This window comes from Oncorhynchus clarkii, chromosome 12 (assembly GCF_045791955.1).
Source record: "Oncorhynchus clarkii lewisi isolate Uvic-CL-2024 chromosome 12, UVic_Ocla_1.0, whole genome shotgun sequence".
Lineage (NCBI taxonomy): Eukaryota > Metazoa > Chordata > Actinopteri > Salmoniformes > Salmonidae > Oncorhynchus > Oncorhynchus clarkii.
Genome location: NC_092158.1, coordinates 68355725 through 68377924, shown reverse-complemented (window position 1 = coordinate 68377924; position 22200 = coordinate 68355725). Strand labels below are relative to the sequence as shown.

Genomic DNA, 22200 nt, shown 5'->3' with positions numbered 1-22200 from the left:
AAAGGAGGGAGCGTGTGGCTACAATGTATGCCAGAGAGCACGCCTGACGCATACAGGGGGTATAGCAAGGGTTTGGTTATGCTGGTAATATCGAGCAGTGACACATTTCTGATACCATATGCACTGTTTTCGAAGAGTGCCTTACTTCAGATGAATCATTGCTGCGGTTGACGTGGACGATTTGCTTCCCGGCGCTGCTCTGTCCAGGAGAAGTCATAGAACCACGTAGGCTACTCGCTATAACGTTTAACATGACTCATGGAGCAGAAACATAATAACCCCACATCCGTACATTCGCTTTTCATGTGATGTCGACATGTCTACTGGATCTAATGAGACCGAGAATAAGGGAGTGTTTAAACGGTTAGCCTACATCTTATATGCATTATAGCCTATACATGAATGATCAAAGCCTCATGCGTCCTCATAAACGTGCAAAATGTATTTCTTAATTGCCCATAATACGTCCGAGAAAGCAAAGACAAATCCATTCGATCACACAACGTGTGTCCGTTTTCATCAAAGCATGGGAGAAGATAAACCACGTTTTATTCCAAATAGGCAAGAAGTGAGAGGCATGACAAAACCCCACTAAACGTTCTACTTGAAATGGATGTTATAACCGAGTTATTTGTGTTGATAGCGAGAAAAGACACATACCAATTTAAGGATTATAACACCCAACTACACTCTAGAGTGTAATGGCTATTGAAATATCATTATCAATCAATGAAAAACATCTTATTACGTTTCTTCGAAATCATAATGTAGCATAAAGATGACAACACTATGTTCCATCTGAATCCATACTTTAGATCTTTGTTGTCAAACGTTAGGGGAATCTCACTCATTGATGCAAGCATCATGCCAATGATTGCAAACAAATAATTAAAACACTAAGGGAGAATGCCTACTAGTTGAACGAATTATAGTTAATGTAAGTATTATATAAACTCAAATAAAATGTAAAATTCTGAAGTTTATCTACATTGTTTTGCCAGAGTAACAACTTTAGTGTCGTCAACTCATTGCTGTCTAATGTACACTATGAACAGAACTTCGAAATCTTCCAATTCTAAAACGAGAAATGTACATTTTTCCAAACTACTTTCTTTAAGATAAATAATTCTTCCCCACAAATAATATATAAAGTATTACGCCAAAGAAACAATAAACAATTACATGAAACACACACTGGTGAACATTTGTGTATTTGCATATTTGCTCATTATCTTATTGCTAGCTCTACGCTCACTCTACCTAGTTGTATATAATAAATATAATGTATGTAAACTTTGTTTAAACTCTGTTTTCTGTATTCTGTTTCTAAATGCTGTCTATCACTAGCAGCACCATATCACCAAGTAACATTCCGAGTATGCTAAATGTACTTGGCGAATGAAGGTGATTCTGATTCTGAGAGAATTGATATAGGCCTAGATCTACTGCTATAAATCTGATATCAATCACTGATAATTGTTTGAATTTAAATGTAAAAAAAATACTTTGAAAACTGAATAACATTAAAGTTGGTGTAATGTCAAATGGTTATTTTTGTTGCTTTATTATATATCGAGATACATTACATTATAACTCCGATGTAAAACAACTATCAGAGTACCTTTAAGATGCACAGTGAATATACGCGAGAATAGGGAGTGAGGGGAGACAAATACTCCTCCTAAATTAGAAAAACATGAACATCATATTAAGATAGTTGTCTTAAATCTGATAGGGTTAAAGCATTGTGCCTACACCCTAATGAAATCACAATGTTACCACTGCAAAGTTCTGAATTCAATACAACTAGTCTACAAGTCAATTAAGCGCAGAAACATTTACAATTAATTAACATAACATACTCAAAAAAGTGAACATATCTTTACACATAAATTAAAATAATTGAATAACAAATTAATATCCATAGAGTAATAACAGAAATTGTATTGTATTATACTCAATTATACAGTACTATTTCCAGTCCAACTTATAGGACCCTCTCCAAATGGTCAGCATTGGGGTAAAGCCTGTCTTTTGCCCGATTTTAATGTACAAAAATACAACCGTGGAAAGAATGTAATTTTCTAAGTGACATTCAATTGCTCAGAGTTTGGTTATCCAGCACTACAACATATACTGTTTTCTATTTTCAAAAAACATTATTTTTGTTTCTAAATTCTTCAACCACAACGTTCTATGCCATTAACACCACCATCTTTAGTTAACTAAAAACGTGGTCCAACCAGAAGCCTTCTGTGAGATCCACTTCAAAAGAATAGAGAAGTTATTCTCCCCATTTACATTAAAAAATGTAAATAAGTATTTTGACTAAATAAGATGTTCCTACTTTTGAGAATTTAGAGTCCTTGAACAAATCGGAACACTTGAAAAGTAACAAAGTGTGAGGTAATCATTCACTACAATGCTCATGTATAGATCTCTGTTTCCCCCAGTCACATAAACAGATTAACAAAAATAAACGCTTAAAACCTTCCTCTAAAAACATCTACCAAAATATCCATATGAATCAATATGACCACAAACAGCTTTCAAAACCTTGCTAAAAGTAACAAGCATCTCCAACATCAAAGTTCACTTTGAGAGAGAAAGAGCGAGAGAGAAAGAGAGCCACAATGTACTTGTGTTTCAAAAACAAGAGGGTGGTTTCTTCCTCGGAGAGTGTGACGTCAGCTCTGACTTTGTTTTGAATCAATGAACCCCAAGGACCTATACAACGTCCAGAATGTGGTGGGGGGGGGGGGGGGGGGGGGGGGGGGCAGTCCACTCTATATGCAACTGACTCTTAGGAACAGCCACGGCATCCCTTACTTCCTCTGTTTTGTTCCCTTCTCATGTGTAACTTCCAACACACAGCACAACGCCATGGCTGCTGCCCCAAACATTGATTGAGGAACGTCGGGTAATGATCATTACTGATCAACATGGCAAAGATATTTGGGCTCTATATTCGAATAAAAAACTGTTTCAAGACACACTAGAGCGCAACTCTGTTAACCACGTGTTATGTTTGGTACAGTCCACATAGCCTTAGAGAGAAATAACAAGAGCTAAAACTAATGCAACTAAATTAGTTCTAAACTAGATGACAAATAACATTTCTGTCAAGCATTTTGCTCAATACTTGAACATTGAAGCAAGGACCCACTTCATCATAATTCCATTGCATGGTTTCAGGTAGATTGCAATATTTTTTTCACATTTGCTTGAGGTATCAGAAGTTATTCTAAGAAATTAGCAAACTGCAGGGGTTCTCTGTACATGTGTGTTTTATGAACATTCAACAAATCTATCAAATTCTCAGACTCAAAATATTAATATTCACACATTTTAGTCATTCAGCAGACGCTCTTATCCAGAACGACTTGCATTTAGTGCCCTCGTCTTAAGATAGCTAGGTGAGACACTCACATATCACAGTCTAGTATGTACATTTTCCCTCAATAAAGTAACTATTAGCAAAGTTGTAACAGAAGTATTACTAGAGGTGAAGAGGAATTGAAACACATTTAAACTCACTATGCAGAGATCAATCAACACCTTGGTTAACAAACAGGTAACTGCCAAAATAAAGGAAACACCAACATAAAGTGTCTTAATAGGGTGTTGGGTCACCACAACCCAGAACTAGCTTCAATGCTCCTTGGCATAGATTCTACAAGTGTCTGGAACTCTATTGGAGGGATGCGACACCATTCTTACACAAGAAATTCCATCATTTGGTGTTTTGTTGATTGTGGTGGAAAACGCTGTCTCAGTTGCCGCTCCAGAATCTCCCATAAGTGTTCAATTGGGTTGAGATTTGGTGACTAAGACGGCTATGGCATATGGTTTACATCGTTTTCATGCTTATCAAGCCATTCAGTGACCACTCGTGCCTTGTGGATGGGGGCATTGTCATCCTGGAAGAGGCCACTTCCATCAGGATAGAAGTGCTTCACCATAGGTTGAAGGTGATCACTCAGAATGGCTGTGTATTTAATTGGGGTTTACCTTTCCCTCTAAGGGGATGAGAGGACCTAAACCATGCCAGGAAAATGCACCCCACACCATAACAGAGCCGACAGAACCCTCATTTACTCAAGTGTTTCCATTATTTTGGCAGTTATCTGTATATGGATAATGAAGACAAGGATAACATTTTGACCCAATGGCATCCCAACATGCCAGTCATTTTAATTAGACCTGAACCTTAACTAAAAACCACACAAAAACAAGTTTGATTCATAACATCGGTCAGAGTGTGTTCAACCTCATCCTTTTCGTATGAGACTGAAATGACACCTGCAACCACAACTGGGGAGGAAAAATACAGCTGTGCATTATCAAATAACAAAGCAACCATGCACGTTTGCTTTTTTATGTTAGCCGGACAAAATTAATATCAACACGAAACATGTTTCAATAGATTTAGATCTCATCGCTCCTCGATCTATGTGCGCAGCAACTCAGCAAATGATCTTAATCCAGAAATCCAACACTCACACTCACATCCATGTGAGCATGTGTCCTGGTGTGACATGGCACACACTCCCAGTGTGATGAAGTGACTAGTATGAGGGGGAGTGGTATGAGGTGGGGGAAGGAGGTTGAGTAAGGGTGTAGGTTTGTAAGCCGCCCTCGCTCCCTTTGCCTTGTAGTGTGTGTGTGTGTGTGTGTGTGTGTGTGTGTGCGTGTGTGTGTGTGTGTGTGTGTGTGTGTGTGTGTGTGTGTGTGTGTGTGTGTGTGTGTGTGTGTGTGTGAAAGGGGATAGCATGGCCATACCAGCACATGCCTGTTTGGCAGACATGTGACCTGGAGGCTCCATTTTAACTGATTCAGAGTCAGAGCTGTGAGACTGAGGGAAAGAGCGAGAAAGCGAAAGAGCGAGAAGGAGCGAGAAGGAGCGATAGAGGGTAGAAAAATGGAGGAGGGGAGAAAATGGGTCTTCACTTTGCTTTGTCAGGCCTCATAAGAGAACAATAATAATAAAATACTTACATATCATTTGACACACCCACTTCTTACCACCTTATATCAAGATGTGAATTGCAGCAGAGACATGTCAACACTTATCTTCCATACATCTAAAGTAATCATGCTCAATGACTATCTTTTTCCATTGATGTTGCCCTCTAATTCTACACATTTTAAAGCTTGACATAGGCACATATTTTATATATATATTTGAGTATTTCCTTAATACTGCCGTGGGCTAAATCAGGGTCACACAGAGTGTTTCTTGGTAGTCTTAAACAAATCTACAAAAGTATACACCTCACACAAATGGTTATGGTCTTCAAAAATGGAAGACAACACCTACCTGTACAATTTCAGATATACAGTCTTGAAATGCATAACATTTTGAGTTTGCATCCCACTATTACACTTTATATACATCACAGAAGACTAAAATATAACAAAACCGTTTGACATAGAAACACCAGATTTTCGGAGGTTTAAAAAAAAAAGTATGTTTATACATTCTGAAGTTATGAAAAACATGAATAACATTCCACCCATGAGGCAACTAGGTCGTTTGACTTTAGGAAAGGTTGGGAAACAAACCTCAAACTGTCACCGAGCTCAATGGTAAGGGAAACCCCATTAACACATCACTGTTGACAAGTATTAAGCCATCCTCTCATGTGCCTCAGATACAACACAACCTTATTAACTGTATGGGAAGGTTTACATGAAGTAGTCCTTCAGTAACTATTTAGGAAAATGGTGATGACTTCTGGCCACCATATAGAGCAATGGCACTACCAAGAGTGTTGACCCGTGAAGGACCGAGCTATTTGCTCACTAAGACATACTTTCAAAATACAGATAAATGACCTGTAAACCTACACTCTGTTCAGTCACAGTTATTTTCATTGTCTCAATAATCGATTGGTCATTTTGGATGTCTAGAATAACACTGCTTTCTCACCTGTGATGCAACAAAAAAAGAATTTGTTTATAAACCATAGTTCATTAAGGTTCAGTAACACTTTTATGCGTGATGTCATATTACATACTTTAAAGACATGTTTTCTTTTCCAATTCAATACTATGAAAAATGTCATTCCGATTTAATTCAGTCATTTGAAGACAGTTTTCAAAAAGTCTTAATTTGTCCATTGAGGCTGAACATGTTAATAGCATTAGATCATTATTTATATGAAAACAATATTTCATAAATCAATAGTTATTCATTACAAAAAGGTAAACAGTCTGATTAGCATCCAAGAACCCCATTGTAAGTTAATATAAGAACATAATACAATTATGAATCTTTGGTCCACACAACTCCACAATCCTTAGATCATGCTGCTACTGCGACTACCACATGCGACTATCACATTCCCACTTCAAACTGTCTTTTCAGACAGAAACACTGTAGACAGTCTTTCAATAACTTCATTGAGCTATCTGAAATGTATTATGAAAATGGAACAAATGCTCAACAGTCCATTAACTTAGAAAAAAAAACATAGAAAGCAACTTGCCAAAGAGCATTCTGTCTACAACAGTTTTATCTTTCTCAGAGCTTTAATGACCTTGTACAGTACATACAATATGTGCACTAGAATTGCATCTATGCTTTCCACAACTGGGATCTGCACTCACATCTGGGTTACCACTCATGAAACAGGATTTGGATGTTGAAGACATGCAAACTATGATTCTTTTTTTTTGTTGTTGAAAATGTATAGAAATTGGCAGACAATTTAGAGCTCCGCTACTTTGGAACCCCTGGACTAAATTACTGAGAAGTGGGCCAAGGATTTCTGAAGGCGAGCAAGAAATATCCTCTCTCCCCATCGAGACCTTCCACATTCCGGCACTTTTGGGTGCCAAGCCCCACTGTGACACCCACAGAAAGGAGGTGGGAGCACAGTTGGAAAATCCACATGAGACACACCTCTTAAAGCAGAGCAGAACAGTAAAGGGGACTGACTGGGGAAGCTCCGCCCACTAGGCTCTCTGCTCATTGGTGTCCAAGTGTACAGGGAGCACTCTGGAACAAAATGGCTGCCCTGGGTGATCAAACAGGTGGATGATGAAGCACATTCATGACAAACAACATTTGGGTTCTTGATGAGAAGAGGTGATTAAATGCAACAGAGCTGGTGAAAAGTGACTTTTTTACTGCTGTGAACTAAATCTAAAGAGAGAAAGACATGTCACTACACAAATTGTCAACATCGTTGGCTATGAAATGAGTAATCAACATCTTGGCATTTAATATATATCCATTCAAAATGTGCAAACACATTCAAACGTATTTGTGAACTAATGAATGTATACTCAAAAAATTCCACAAATAGTCAATATCAGAATAGCTCAGTCACTTTGAAAGGAATAATCAACATCTTGGCATACAACATCTATCCATTCAGATTGTGAAGTAATGCATGTTCAATTTCAACTGTTGAATAAATGAAGAGCAAAGTTTTGAGAAAATAAATGTGGTGATTTCATTTAAACTTCCAAGAGAAACAAGCGTTTCAGTCTACAACATGGGTCATGTGAACTTAATGTGAATTACATGTGAAAAATATTCAGCAATCTTTTGATGATGCCTAAATGTATCTAGATTAAAACTCTGCAGCACTATTGATTATAGCACATAAAGTGGCAATAACATGGCAATAACAGTATTTTAACAAGATGTTAGTTCCTCCCAATGAAAACATTACTTCAATATCCTTTGATTTAATAAATAGACAACAGAAATAAAGATAAACCAGTCACACCTTTATAAAAATTGATCCCTTGGAATTTTCACACGGGGAAATGAAAGACATTTAGCAGTGGGACGTGGCTTATGATTGTCTATCACCCGTTTGTTCTAACACCCTTCAATTTTCAATGAATCGATATAGAGGGGATAGCAGTTGTCACCAGTAATTTACTGTGACACTCTGGTCTTGCCTACTGACCCACTGTGGATTGACTGTGGCTAAAGGTGCTGAGAGATGTCACGTACTGTACTGTATGCCATCTAGAGCTGCAGCCCGGAGGCTTATCTTAGCTTCTTTTGGGTTTGCAGATGCAGAATACAGAGGCTCTGCCCTGTTCCCTCTGGCCTTGCTTTTCCATATCAACTCGGAAGGATACAAAGGAACAGGCGTGATAGACATAGCACTGATAGACAATTTCATAACAAGCCATAACAAGGCAACAAGAACAAGCTTGTCTACATTGAGTACGGAAATCCAACAAAGTCAAGGAGAAATCCAATAAGGACGTTTGACCTCTTGACGGATTCAATTTGATGAGTCAAACTCGCAAAAATGAAGAAGATCACACAAGATGCACACCTATGATGTTATTCACCTTTTAACTTTCTCCCACATTTAGAGGGAAGATGTTCAGTGTAAAAGGAGACTTTCTCCTTGAATAACTTTTTCCAGTTCGGCTATTTAGCAGACACTCTTATCCAGAGTGACTTACAGTCAGTGCATTCAACTAGGTAAGACAACCACATATGGGTCTTTCCACAGACCACAGCAAACGTACTGATAGTGTAATACATTTTAATACAAAGGTACTAAATACGAGGATGTCAGTCGGATCTAGCTATTACTGTGTCAGTTTAACTTATTTCCAAAAAGCTGCATCATATTGGAGCAGAAGCTATATGTGACAACTTAAAGAGGGAACATATCCCAGCCTCAATAGTTTATATAATAGAAAGACTATTTCAGAAAAATGAAAGCAGTCAACTTCAGGTTTGTAAAGGTCCACATGGATAGCAAGAGAGGGACTTTAATTACACAGAATAACTCTGCAACAAGAACCACTGACATACAAACACTATAGCTCCTTGATCTTAAATTTCTCTCATTGCAAAATATATGTTTAAGTATTTAGTTCTAAGAGGCACTGCCCCTTCATGCACACACACCCCTCCCATCCTCCGGTTTGCCCCAGGGGGAAACTTTGGGAGTGTTTACTGTGTTCCTCACCCAACCGAGCCTCCAGAGAGGACGGTTCACAAGGCACACAAAGAGAGGTCAGGGGTGAGGGGGCGGGAGGCCCCTAACACAGGGAAGTACTTTTTGGGGTGGGGGGGGGGGGGGGGGAGGTGAAGACGTTCTGCTAGACTGAGCGAGGCTGAAGACTTTGTATTCCAGGAAGAGTGAGGTAAGTATGCAAACATCAGCTGACTGTGTGACCCAGAGTAAATAAAAGTGATAAATAAAAACAAATCAACAAACCCCCTTAGTAGTGCAAGCTCTTCAGACAGGCCAGACATCACAAAAGGGCCACATACCTTCAGTTCTACTCCATTCATAAATGTTCTAAATGGCATTTATTTAACCCTACGTTGATGTTTTTATTCAAAACAAATTGAACAGTCTGTAAAATATCATAAAGGAGAGAAAAGGACCGGATTTAACTTAACAAAGTACTTTAAAGTGTATGGGCACAACTTAAAGCATCTTGCTAGGACAAAACTGTTACCTGCTTCGTGCCGACCCGGTAGCAACAAACCGGACGTTTCTACTTGTAGAATCGCAATGCTCATCAGTGGCCAACAACTTGACTTTGAGCCAATCAGAGAGCACAAACCCCCACGCGAGGAAGCCAACAGGAGTGACAACAAAAAAGGGAAAAAAGAGGGCAATTTACATCCATGGTTAAATGTAATGAGCAAGTCACACTTCATATGCAATGTAGGCTATGGGATGGAAACTAGCGAATTGCACAGATGCAATTCACACAAAACGAAATAATTCCTCCAAGCTAGATAACTAATATTGACACTATAATTAAATCACAATGGATTTGTTTACAAATCCTGCCTGTGTTAGCTGCCGAGATAGGGCAGACTCCTTACCTAGCAAAGCTAGCTAGCTATGCTGTGCTAGCTAGAGAATATGCTGACGTTAGCTAGCTAAATATTTGGCTATGAGCTGGCACTGGCAGTAGGGGATTATGGAGAGTTAATTAAATAGTTTCTTATTCTTCATGTTAGGTAGTTATCTAGCTGTGGCCATCTGGCCAGTATCAACTATGGCTTTCTACAAAATAGCAACATTAGCGCAGCTTGCTGTATGGCTAGCTAACATTGGAATCTAGACCATAAAATAAGCTCCACACATGGACCTATATTGCCAAACAACGCTACTGTCACCTTCTGGTTTGGAGTATTTTAACAAGGCTGAGTGGCTGATGACTTCAAGGTCTTTGCTGAGTAAACACAAAAGTGACAATGTTCAGAGGTACTAAGTACTGTCGGAAGGAAAATATTTGACAAGCCTACCACAATGTCTGAGCTATAAGAAAGTGTTTCTCACACTTCAACTGTTCTTAGGAAACTATATTTAACTTTCATAATGAAGCTAGAGAAAGTTCGATAAAAAAGTATATCTAAGATCATTTTTAAACATTGTACCGTTCACATTTTACAATGCAAACAAACTACCTGCCCTCCAGGACACCTACAGCACCCGATGTCACAGGAAGGCCAAAAAGATAATCAAGGACAACAACCACCTGAGCCACTGCCTGTTCACACCGCTACCATCCAGAAGGCGAGGTCAGTACAGGTGCATCAAATCTGGAACCGAGAGACTGAAAAACAGCTTCTTCAGCAGAGGGAGCATCCCACTATCAACATCGAAGGGACAGCAGTGGAGAAGGTGGAAAGTTTTAAGTTTCTTGGCATACACATCACAGACAAACTGAAATGGTCCACCCACACATACAGTGTGAGCGCAAGAGCGCCTCTTCAACCTCAGGAGGCTGAAGAAATGTGGCTTGTCAGTCAAAACCCTGACAAACTTTTACAGATGCACAATTGAAAGCATCCTGTTGGGCTGTATCACAGCCTGGTACGGCAACTGCACCCCCCTCAACCGCAAAGCTCTCCAGAGGGTGGTGCGGTCTGCACAATGCATCACCGGGGGCAAACTACCTGCCCTCCAGGACACCTACAGCACCCGATGTCACAGGAAGGCCAAAAAGATAATCAAGGACAACAACCACCTGAGCCACTGCCTGTTCACACCGCTACCATCCAGAAGGCGAGGTCAGTACAGGTGCATCAAATCTGGAACCGAGAGACTGAAAAACAGCTTCTATCTCAAGGGCATCAGACTGCTAAACAGCGATCACTAACTCAGAGAGGCTGCTGCCTACATTGAGACCCAATCAGTGGCCACTTTAATAAATGGATCACTAGTCACTTTAAACAATGACACTTTAAATAATGCCACTTTAATAATGTTTACATATCTTACATTACTCATATCATATGTATATAGTGCATTTTATACCATCTATTGCACCTTGCCTATGCTGCTCGGCCATCACTCATCCATATATTTATATGTACATATTCTCAGTCACCCCTTTAGATTTGTGTGTATTAGGTAGTTGTTGGGGAATTGTTAGATTACTTGTTAGATATTACTGCACTGTCGGAACTAGAAGCACAAGCATTTTGCTGCACTCGCATTAACATCTGCTAACCATGTGTATGTGACCAATACATTTTGATTTGATTTGTGTAGGTGGGAAGGGTTGGTTTCCCTTGCATTTCAGTTGCAGCTCGGAAAATCCTGACTCTCGCACATATGGAGACAAATCCATTTGGCTGCACATTGATCCCAGCCGAGTGGATCGCTCTTTTCCCTGCTCCACCGCCATATAGGCTCTCCCATTCAACACAAAACCCAAAGATCTCCTCTTTTATTCTGTCTTTCCCCCTGCCTTTCTTTCTTTTCACCCTTGGCTTCTTCCAGGTCAACAGTTCACATTTTTACCTAAATTTATGAGACACGTTGCCAATCCCCCTGCGTTTTTCCCACACCAGCCATGGAGGGGGACAGGGTTGGGGTGGATTTAGAGGTTAGTGGTGTCCATGGCAAGTCCAAAGCTGTGAGAAGATCTGAAGGGAGTAGGACTCAGCCCCTTTAAAAACAGGACAGATGGTCCAAACCAGAGTGGGGGAAGAAGACACATTAGCAAGGGGTTGGCAGTTTCTTAAAGAGACGGTGCACATTTCCCCCCAGCTAGCCCCCTCCAACAGATTCCCTTCCCTCTCTCCAATCCATACACACAGAAATGGACACGTCTCTCTCGCCATCTCCACAACCCACACAACCCCCCACTAGATTTTCTTTCCTTCTGAAAGCCCATAAGGAAGTCCTTCCATGCAGCGCCCCTGCCTCTCCTCCCTCCACTATATTCCGCAACTGAAACCCCGGAAAGAGAGCGAGCAGCTAATCATATGACCCTGTAGAGGAGCGTGCGTGCATGTATGCGACAGCTCTCTTTCTTTCTCTCTTTTGGTCTCACTTTCTCTCATTCACTCACTCACTCAGCCGCTCGCACTCACACTCTTTCTCTCATTCTGCCTGGCTGGCAAAAAGTTATGTATCAGGAATGTAATAGAGCGCAGAACATGCCTTTCTGCTGTGGGTGTGTGAGAGGTCGGGTGTGTGTGCCAGCTGTGAGTGGATGTGTGTGTGTGAGAAAGAGTGAGGGAGAAGGAGAGGGAGGGAGCGAGGGACTGCCTTTTTGTGTGCTGCAGCGTCAACGGCCTCTCGGTGCTGCACACAGGTGTTCCAGCCAGCTGATTGGTCGCACCCCCTCTCTCACAACGCCCCCTCCCTCGCATTGCCTTTGGTAGTACAACAATCATGAGAGGAAGAAACTGAGTTTGCTGGCTGCTAGCTTGAGACAGGCAATGGGAGCAATACTACAGCACTACTACGTGCTTGATTGATGCAGATCAAGGATTTTTCATATGTGCCACATATTTCAAGGAAGTTTGTTAGCAACGCGGGAAAGAAAAAAAACCAATAGGACCTGTTTTGCATACACATTTTGACTCATTCTTTCGATGTACATTTCAAAGTAATTTCAAGCATTTTCAATGAAACTTTGTGAAATATTATTTGAATAATCATATACTGGGCTTTTCCCTCATAATAAGGAGACAAATGGGAGGATAATTACAAAACAGTTAATATATATTTACAGTAATGAATGCAATCAGGAGTACAGAGGGCATGTTTTCTTTTCACTAAGCACTCCTGCAACTACCCTGCCCCCCAAATACAGATGTGCCCAAAGCATTCAATAGCCAATCCCTGCATCCCACTGTGCATAGACAAGTGGCCTGGAAGCCTGCAAACACTGGTCATGATGTCACAATAGGAAGCCAACCTTTCTTTTTTCATTTCAGGTTCTCTCAGGGTGGTGTTGGGTGATACTAGAGGAGGGGGGCGGGGGGGTGATGTGGGGGTAGTAGTAGGCTATAGGAGTTTTTTTTTTTTTTTACCAGCACCTGGCATTTAGGAGGGGGTCTGGAACTTCCCTTTGTTTCAACATCTCTCAGAAGTGTAGGCACATCAAAATAGGCCCGTTGCAAACGGCCATGCTCGAGCTAACGTAGCATTCCTCATTAAGCTTAAATCAGTGAAGCAGGGCCATGGGTTTGTGTGCAAGCGTGAGTGGAAGAGGTGTGGTACACACAAAAGCTGAACATACCCACACCAACACACATATATTAAAAGAGTAGTTCACTATTTTACAACTTGATGTTAGATGGTTCCTCACCCTGAAAGTAGGCTATGGGCCAAGAGAAACTGCAATCCGGGGTTCAGTTTTCTTTAAACAGCCACCCCAAACTTCAGCTACCCTTAGCCACCCAGGAACCGACCCTACTATCCTGGCATAGCAAAGAACAATGCTCTACCAACTGAGCTACAGAGGACCATGTGAGTATGTTTTTTTAAAGTATTTCCAAATCACCTGAAATCAGTTCAAATCAACTCAATTTTTGGTTTGATGTTCCTTAAAGGTGATTTGGCCATTTAGAAAATGCTCACATGCTCCCATCCCTTCCATTGATTATTAGCTTGTGGTGGCTAAAGTTAGCTGAAGCTTGTAGTGGCTGTTTAATAAAGAGAACTGAACCATGGATTACAGTTTCTCCTGGCCCATAGACTAATTTCAGGCCCTGGAAGCATCTGACATCAAGTTGTAAAAATAGTGAACTACTCTTTTAAATCTGAAAATTCACACAAAAACATAATGTTCCAAAAGTACTTTTTAGAGTTGTGGCAAGCCATGCCAAAAATATATAACACTTAACGTTTTGTGTGACCTCACCAAATTCCCATAGAAATGTGAGTAACAGATTTTTCATTCTCATTGGAAGCAAGTCTAAGGAGTGGTAGATCTGTTCTATGTGCATTATTTCTATGCTTCCCGTTCTTAAGTTTAATTTTTGGGTCTTTTACTTTCGGTTTTGTACACCATCTTCAAACAGCTGAAAAAACAATATTTTTGGTTATTAAACATATATTTCACAGTGGTTTAGATGGTACAATGATTCTCTACACTTGCTTGTTTTGTCACATAAACTGAAATCAGGCTAACTATTAGAATTTTAGCAACCAGGAAATGGTGGAGCAATTTCTACATATTGCACCTTTAACTTTCTCATCTCAAACAAAGTCTCCCATTTTTTCTCAAGACTTCAGACACAAACTAGGAGTTGTCACAACAGCTTAATTCTAATAGTAAGTAAGCGTTTCACTGTTAGTCTACACCTGATGTTTACGAAGCATGTGACAAATAACATTTTATTTGATTTTGTAGTACATTTCAATGCCCAGGGCCACATCAACAGATTACTTGCAGGGGAGGGGGTTCCCTCCCTGCATACATTTCTAATTTATAGTGTATACACTTATGTCAGGAGGGACAGAGTTATGTCTGAAGATCCTTCCTCCATCACCCCTCCCCCTCTCACCTTTCTCTCTCTCTCTGACACACAACCACAACTCTACATCGCACACTAGGTTCTACTTCACTCACAGGCTTAAGTCCACCTCAATACTGGACGCTGCAGAAAGGACATGGCTTGTGAAGATATATATTTGTGTTAATCAACAAGACTGGCAACATAAGCCAATACAAAGAAACAATTATAAATACACAATATAGTTTGAATATTGGAGAGTTGCCTAATTTAAGCACTAGTGTGCAGAAAACAAACTAGATCAAGATAATATGCTGAAGTGATTTGAAATAGCCTATAGTGAGTGGCACGTAGAATAGATATTTGTCAAAATGAGTTATTTTACAGTGGGCGAAATAAAATGGAACAATGGGTTGGTGTTGCACTCCAGTCACATGGTTTCTCAAGGAGAGGCATGAGCCAAAGGAGCAGAGTTTGAACCATTGTCTAATACCCCATAAAATGACCACTTTCTTCAAATGAACTTTTTTTTCTTCATTAAAGCCCCTATGTCTGGGCTTCTCATCAAAATCAAATGAGGCATTGTTCATTGGAAATTTAAAACAACACAACTCAGCACATGCTCCCGTGGTAGCGTTTGCAGAATTCCCAAATAATTGATAGGACTACAATTTATATGTTCAGGTGACAATGACAGAACTATAAAATGTATTCACGTGAATTTAAATTCCTAACGCTGGTTTTAAAGGAATTTGGCCACCGCTAGTTGAGTTGTTGCGGCCATTTTGAGTGTCAGCAAGATATTAGGCCTAGTCGAAACATTCATTTATAGCCTATGTTTAACCTCATGGTAAAGGCTATAAAGGCCTAAGATCAACAGAAAACAAAACTTAAACAGCTTTGCTACATTAATAGAGAGGAGTGCGTGCTTTGCAGCAGTGAATGACGGAAAGAAAGAACACCCTTTGCCATTCATGATGAGGATCGCCATTTTTCCCACTCAAGTGACGTTGGATGACTTCTCTCAGTGGGGGCGACCACGTGTTGTGTATCACCAAAGGTAGGCCACTCCAGTTCAAATCAAATCAAATCAAATGTTAATGGTCACATGCACATGGGTTTGCAGATTATATTGGAAGTGTAGCGAAATGCTTATGATTCTAGATCCAACAGTGCAGCAGTAACTAACAGGTAATATCTAACAGTTGTGACATATAGGCTATTCCATGGGTGAAAACCTCAACACAGCTATATTCTAACAGTTGCACTGAAATGTAGGCTATTGCATGGGCGAAAACCTAAACTATATTTATCTATGCCATTGAAGGTTGAACATACAGCCTCGTTCAAATTACCCATAGGCCTATGCATATCCGTTAATTTGTTATACAGACAAAGGTTGTAAAAAGCCTATATGCATTCATTTAACGTTATAATTGTTGGTCCCATACAGGCATAGAATCCATCAATGAATGGCACTTGAATGGTAGGCTATAACACACATTTCTATTATTATTGCAATACAGCCACGACTTTTCATTGTCAGGGATACGGTCTATTACAGACTTGAATGTAGTCTATACGTTTACATCAGCCTCCATACATACCGCTTTTACAGATAGGGCATAACATATGTTTGAACATATTAGCAAGTCAAAATAAATTGCCTTTGATTAAACGTTTTCTTGAAAAAAAAAGGCTGGTAAAAAAAGAAGGTGTGTCTACACCTGAATTAAAAACTCTTAGCCTAACCTCAAACTGTTACACCCTAATCTCAAACCCGTACTTTGGTAGACGAATAATTTCAAATAACCTACATGTGTTAAAAGGTTAATGGTAATGAATATTTGTTTGAAACTATTTTTAACTACGCTGAAATTTAGTAATATTTTTAACTGGGTCAACTGTAATGGAGGGAGGGCTCAATGTCCCCATTTTGATATAGCATTGATATAACAGGATAAATAACCTAGGCTACTCAAATTATTTTTGACGAAATGTCCATTGACTTGATGTGAGTATTGCATTACATTTCAGCACAATATGTGTTTACTGCCATACACACATACACGTCTGTTTAATGACAAAATATTAATTAGACCAGAGCAAGAATAGGCATAGCCTATGCATGCACATATAACCATTTATTTTCTACAGGCCTACCTCATGATTAATAACCAGAAACAGTATTTTTCACATTTCTAACCCAGAGACCAAATTTATTGGAGAATCAACATTATAAAACAACGCCCAGATAACAACAAAACAATGTTCGTGTGCAATAAAAGCAAAAACGCAATTAAAAGGCTTCGCTCTTCAAAACGAATAATCGCAATGCAACAAATTACTGAAGTTTCAGTAGTTGTCGTAACGTGATTTAAACAAATTTCAATCCCACATATTGACATAGCAACTCAATTGTCACTAGGCTGTGCATGACAACATACACAACGTAACCACGTACCCAATGCCACTAAAGTAGCTGTGAAAAGTAGCTATGGCCGACACATTTTTTATAAATAAATAATTATGCACACAGGAAGGCCTAAGCCTATGACAAGGCCTTCCGGAGGTGAAAATGAACATGAGGTATTTAAGTGATGACGTTGCAACCGATATTACCTTCACAGTGTCAAATAAGTGTCCCAGTAATTAATGGACAGCCTTCATTTTCGTTTTAAGAGTAGCCTTTAGTGCATACGTAGACAAGACTCGCGACACCACATACTCCACACATGAGTAGGCCACACCGTTTACAGCAATGTAATTAAAGAGTAGCCTAAATACAAAAAACTTCATAAAAATATTAGATTTGCGAGTCTTACTACTTCATCCACACACCAGGCATATAACTCGACATCTAATGCGTGCATTAACTTAAATAGCAACATGTCCCTTCTCCAGCTAAATCCATACATTAACAGATGCAACAACTGAAGTGTTATTGGGGGAGGGTGCTAAATACCTTTGCTTCTTAGGGACAGAGTGTTCGACCTCAATATGTTTCCCATGGAGCTCCACTTTACCTGTAAAATAAATGTTTATGTTGAAAAAAATGAGGGCATGTCCTCCATTCAGAGTGTAGACAGTGTATTGCATGTATTTGCCATATATAAATCATATTTACCATGTGACTGAGTTGTGTGTTGCTTAATTGTGTCTTATGTTGTCTAATATGCACTAATGCATGTTCAAGATAAGTAGTTAGTGCCCAATAACGCAATAGGCCTGTCATTGAAATATGATGGGCAAGAAGTTACCCTCCTGGCTCAAATGGAAAGCCATTCAACAATTGCGTTGTGAATTAACTCATTAACTACGATTTCACTTTCACACATTGTTGATCTTTTACGACTCATTCTTCCCAGTCCCTCATGTCATATAGAGTACAACAGAACACTTATAGTCCATTTGAAAAGGACATTGTCAAACATATATTAAAAGCTGAAGATGCACATTTGCGTGCCCTAGAGTTCTTAGTGATCTATTTCAGGCATAACACACGAGCAGCATGGCGACCTTCGTGCTATATAGAACACATCACATGCTACATATGTAGGAAATCATGAAGATACATGTAAGGAAATCAAGCCTGTTCGTGACTTGTGAGAAGAATGGGAAAGTAATTTGGCAATGTAATGGTCAAGGCAATCAAAGCCATTAATCTATGAAAGAATAGTGTCGATATATGCTTTTAAACTACACATATAACGCATTTATATCTTAGCTATAGTGGCCTTTTCGCCAAAAGGGGGAGGTGTAAGATTTGATTCTACAGCTCTACGGAGTACACAGAACCTAGTCATACAAGGCACCAGAGAGCAAGGCTTCGGTAAGTACAATAAAAGCGTGTGGCCAAAAGGCTGAAATATAGGCATTTGGCTATCATATCCAGGACAAAACTGCGATTTAGTGTATGTAAATAGACCTAAAATAGAATATGATTCGAGAAATCTGGATATCTTGATGTTCTCATTCAAATAGGTAGGCCTATGTGATGGGCCCCCGGTCTCCCTGTAAAAGTTGAGTATCTTGTTGTTCGGCTAAGCACTTCATAAACCTCTTCTCGATTATTATAGGCCTATGCAACATATTTGCTACAAAGTATATCTTAATTCTATCATGTCTTCTACTGGACAATTAGGATTGGGACGCGTGAGGGGAGTGGGCAAACCCTTATATATTTGAGCCTAGGTGGTTTCCCCATTGAATTAAATTACATGAAGGTACGGCGCTATTGAAGTGATCATTTACGTTCAATTACTTACCGGAAAATGCTTCAATGGCTTTCATAGCCCATTGGTCGTCCGGACAATCAACAAACGCGTAGCCAGTTTTCATAAGAAACTGCCCAGAGTATGGAATCTTGTTGTCATCAAAGGTTTTAACCAAGTCCTCTGCAGTCACGTTTTCATTGAGATTTCCAATGTATAGCTTGTTCATGTTGAAAAATAGAGGTCCTCCAATTGAAATGAAAAAATCTGAGCAACAAAACTTTTTTTCTTTGAAAACGCAACGAGATAGATCTACCCAGGATGATCACAGGTTGAAAACACTTGCAAATGTCCACAAGCAGTAAAAGAAAACGAAATACATTTATTTTCAAAGTAAATCTAAAAGAAAAAGGAAAAAAAGTTTAAAGTAATGGTAATGTTGTAGTCTGATTAAGTCCAATATTGAAGTGGAGAAACCTTGACTGCAGCAACCCAAGCGAATGAATCGCACAATGTAGAATGGATCAATTTGAATTAATTTGATGGTGGTTATGGTGGAATAGTGGTAGAAGTATGGCGGGATCGGGAGAAATGTTTTCCTCTCTCTGCCCCTCAACCTCGAGTTGTACCCTGCACTGTCACAGATCCTTCTGCCTGGCGATGGCACCGCCTCTAAACCGACTCGAATTCACATTTTTTTTTGTTTGCGAAGAGGAAACCACGTGGTATTGGAGTAGCTAGAGAAGGGGCCAGCCTCCTGGCGGCGTAGCTCACCAGATGAGTGTACGAAGCGAGCCTTCATGCTATGCCACCGTGCTGTGTGCGTATAGGCTTTATGCATACGTAGCTCACACATGCGCGAGTGTGCTGGGCATGTCTGATGTCTGCTGAATATCAGTCACCGGGAGGGGATACTTCCTTCAAGATGCGGATGTGTGTTTTGTCCTTTAAAAATATATAAATTATTCGCAGATTTTGGATAGGAACATAATGGATGACTATTGTGTCGGACGTGTGCGAGTTGTGGTCTACTTAGTTTAATATCAGCTCTTAGCTCATATACCATTTGGTCAAGACATTCTCTCTTCAGCCCAGCTCTTGAAGTCATCCCGCCTCTCCAATGAATATGCATTGTGATAAAGAATTTGGTCGCCAGGAGGATGTTACATGAATGTAAAATCATGAACTTCAAGTCATTTTCGAAAGTCTATAACAAAGGTTGTGACATGGGCAACGAGGCCAACAGCAGTCAAGCAAGATACATTGTAACAAACTGCCGAGCGTGGAAGGAAATTGTTACATTGTATCATTGTTTAGGTTCATTGTTTCACTCGTAACATTGTTGCATTCGCCTGAAACTAGAAGGCCTCGCTGGAGCAACGATTCATTGGTTTAAGGTTATTCTTAGGCCATATAGCCAGCCTTACAAGTTTTCCGTTTTCATCATATTTCTGTATAGGGCTTTTAGGAAACTGACAGCTCGCTGCACATGGTGTACACTACTCTACCAGGCAAAATACGCCCAATCCCCTGATTTAATTTTCAAAATGGAGGATCCAGTGGTGCAGGCCCCAAAAGCGCAAAGGGCAGCTTTTCATTGGAAGGGGAAATGGCAGAGCTTCTGCTGCAGTCAGTGTGCACAGTGTGCTCCACCGAAAGTCGTGTACTTCATCATGAACAGTCACGAACTTAGTGAGTTAAGTGTGTTTAATATAATAATTTAATTATCTCTGCAGACAGAACATAACTTTGAATAAATTATACGATAATGAATCTGCATTGAGGCATTTTGTTAACTACTGAGAGTGCAGCATATACTGTATTCAACGTGGCATATAGGCATACTGTATCGCTTTGTTGTAAAATGCCTTGCCTACAGACATTGGAGGGTTAAAAACTCAAAATCTTCCAACAATTTCATTATGCATAACACATGGCAACAGCTCACGTTATAACACATGTGTTATGGAACTCTTGATTTGTGATGTATTAATTAAAATTAAAATGACAATAATATCACAATAATGAATGCTATACGAAGACGTGGGCTTGAGAACCAATCGCAAAATTATTTTTGGCTAATTAAAAGTTTTAAAAAAAATGAATTACACATTTTGACAAAACCATACAGTAGGCTAAGTTTCGCTTAGATGCATCTACTCTATAACCTATTTAATATTAATTACATAATCTTTAGCCTATACCTCTTCAGCGTCACACAGTAAGTGCAGATAGAACAATGGCCGAATTGTACTGAAAGGAAACTGACAAAGTTCTGTTTCAAATTAACCACTAGTAAGCCTAAAGAATAGGTACTGTGTACTTACATAGTTATTATACCAAGAACTTGAAATTCCATGTAACCACATGATATACAGTACCAGTCAAAAGTTTGGACACACCTACTCATTCAAGGGTTTTCTTTATTTTGACTATTGTCTACATTGTAGAATAATAGCGAAGGCATCACAACTATGAAATAACACATATGGAATCATGTAGTAACCAAGAAAAGTGTTAAACAAATCGAAATATATTTCTTCAAAGTAGTTACCCTTTGCCTTGATGACAGCTTTGCATGCTCTCAAAATGTGATTTGTGGAATTTCTTTCCTTTTTAATGTGTTTGAACCAATCGGGTGTGTTTGGAAAAGGTAGGGTTGGTATACAGAAGATAGCCTTATTTGGTAAAATACCAAGTCCATATTATGGCAAGAACAGCTCAAATAAGCAAAGACAAACTACAGTCCATCATTACTTTAAATCAAATCAAATGTATTTATATAGCCCTTCTTACATCAGCTGATATATCAAAGTGCTGTACAGAAACCCAGCCTAAAACCCCAAACAGCAGGCAATGCAGGTGTAGAAGCACGGTGGCTAGGAAAAACTCCATAGAAAGATCAAAACCTAGGAAGACACCTAGAGAGGAACCAGGCTATGAGGGGTGGCCAGTCCTCTTCTGGCTGTGCCGGGTGGAGATTATCAAAGAACCTGGCCAAGATGTTCAAATGTTCATAAATGACCAGCATGGTCAAATAATAGTAATCACAGTGAACAGGTCAGGGTTCCATAGCCGCAGGCAGAACAGTTGAAACTGGAGCAGCAGCACGGCCAGGTGGACTGGGGACAAGAAGTAGTCATCATGCCAGGTAGTCCCTGAGGCATGGTCCTAGGGCTCAGGTCCTCTGAGAGAGAGAAAGAAAGAGAGAATTAAAGAGAGCATACTTAAAATTCACACAGGACACCGGATAAGACAGGAGAAATACTCCAG

The 22200-nt window shown here is 39.7% G+C and overlaps 1 protein-coding gene across 4 annotated transcripts in view; it reads right to left on the bottom strand.

Moving 5' to 3' along the window:
• LOC139421101 (insulin-like growth factor 2 mRNA binding protein 1) overlaps positions 1-19601 on the bottom strand; it is a 60870-nt gene extending 41269 nt beyond the window's left edge. For 2 of the 4 annotated variants that reach the window (XM_071171639.1, XM_071171640.1), the window contains exons 1-2: positions 18982-19601; positions 17679-17739 (exon numbers count right to left, since the gene is read on the bottom strand). In XM_071171639.1, the coding sequence (XP_071027740.1) occupies positions 17679-17739; positions 18982-19156 (236 nt within the window). In that variant the 5' untranslated portion in view covers positions 19157-19601. The remainder of the gene's footprint in view (positions 1-17678; positions 17740-18981) is intronic. The other 2 variants (XM_071171643.1, XM_071171642.1) reach the window with 2 other exon arrangements.
• Between the last annotated feature and the right edge of the window lie 2599 nt (positions 19602-22200).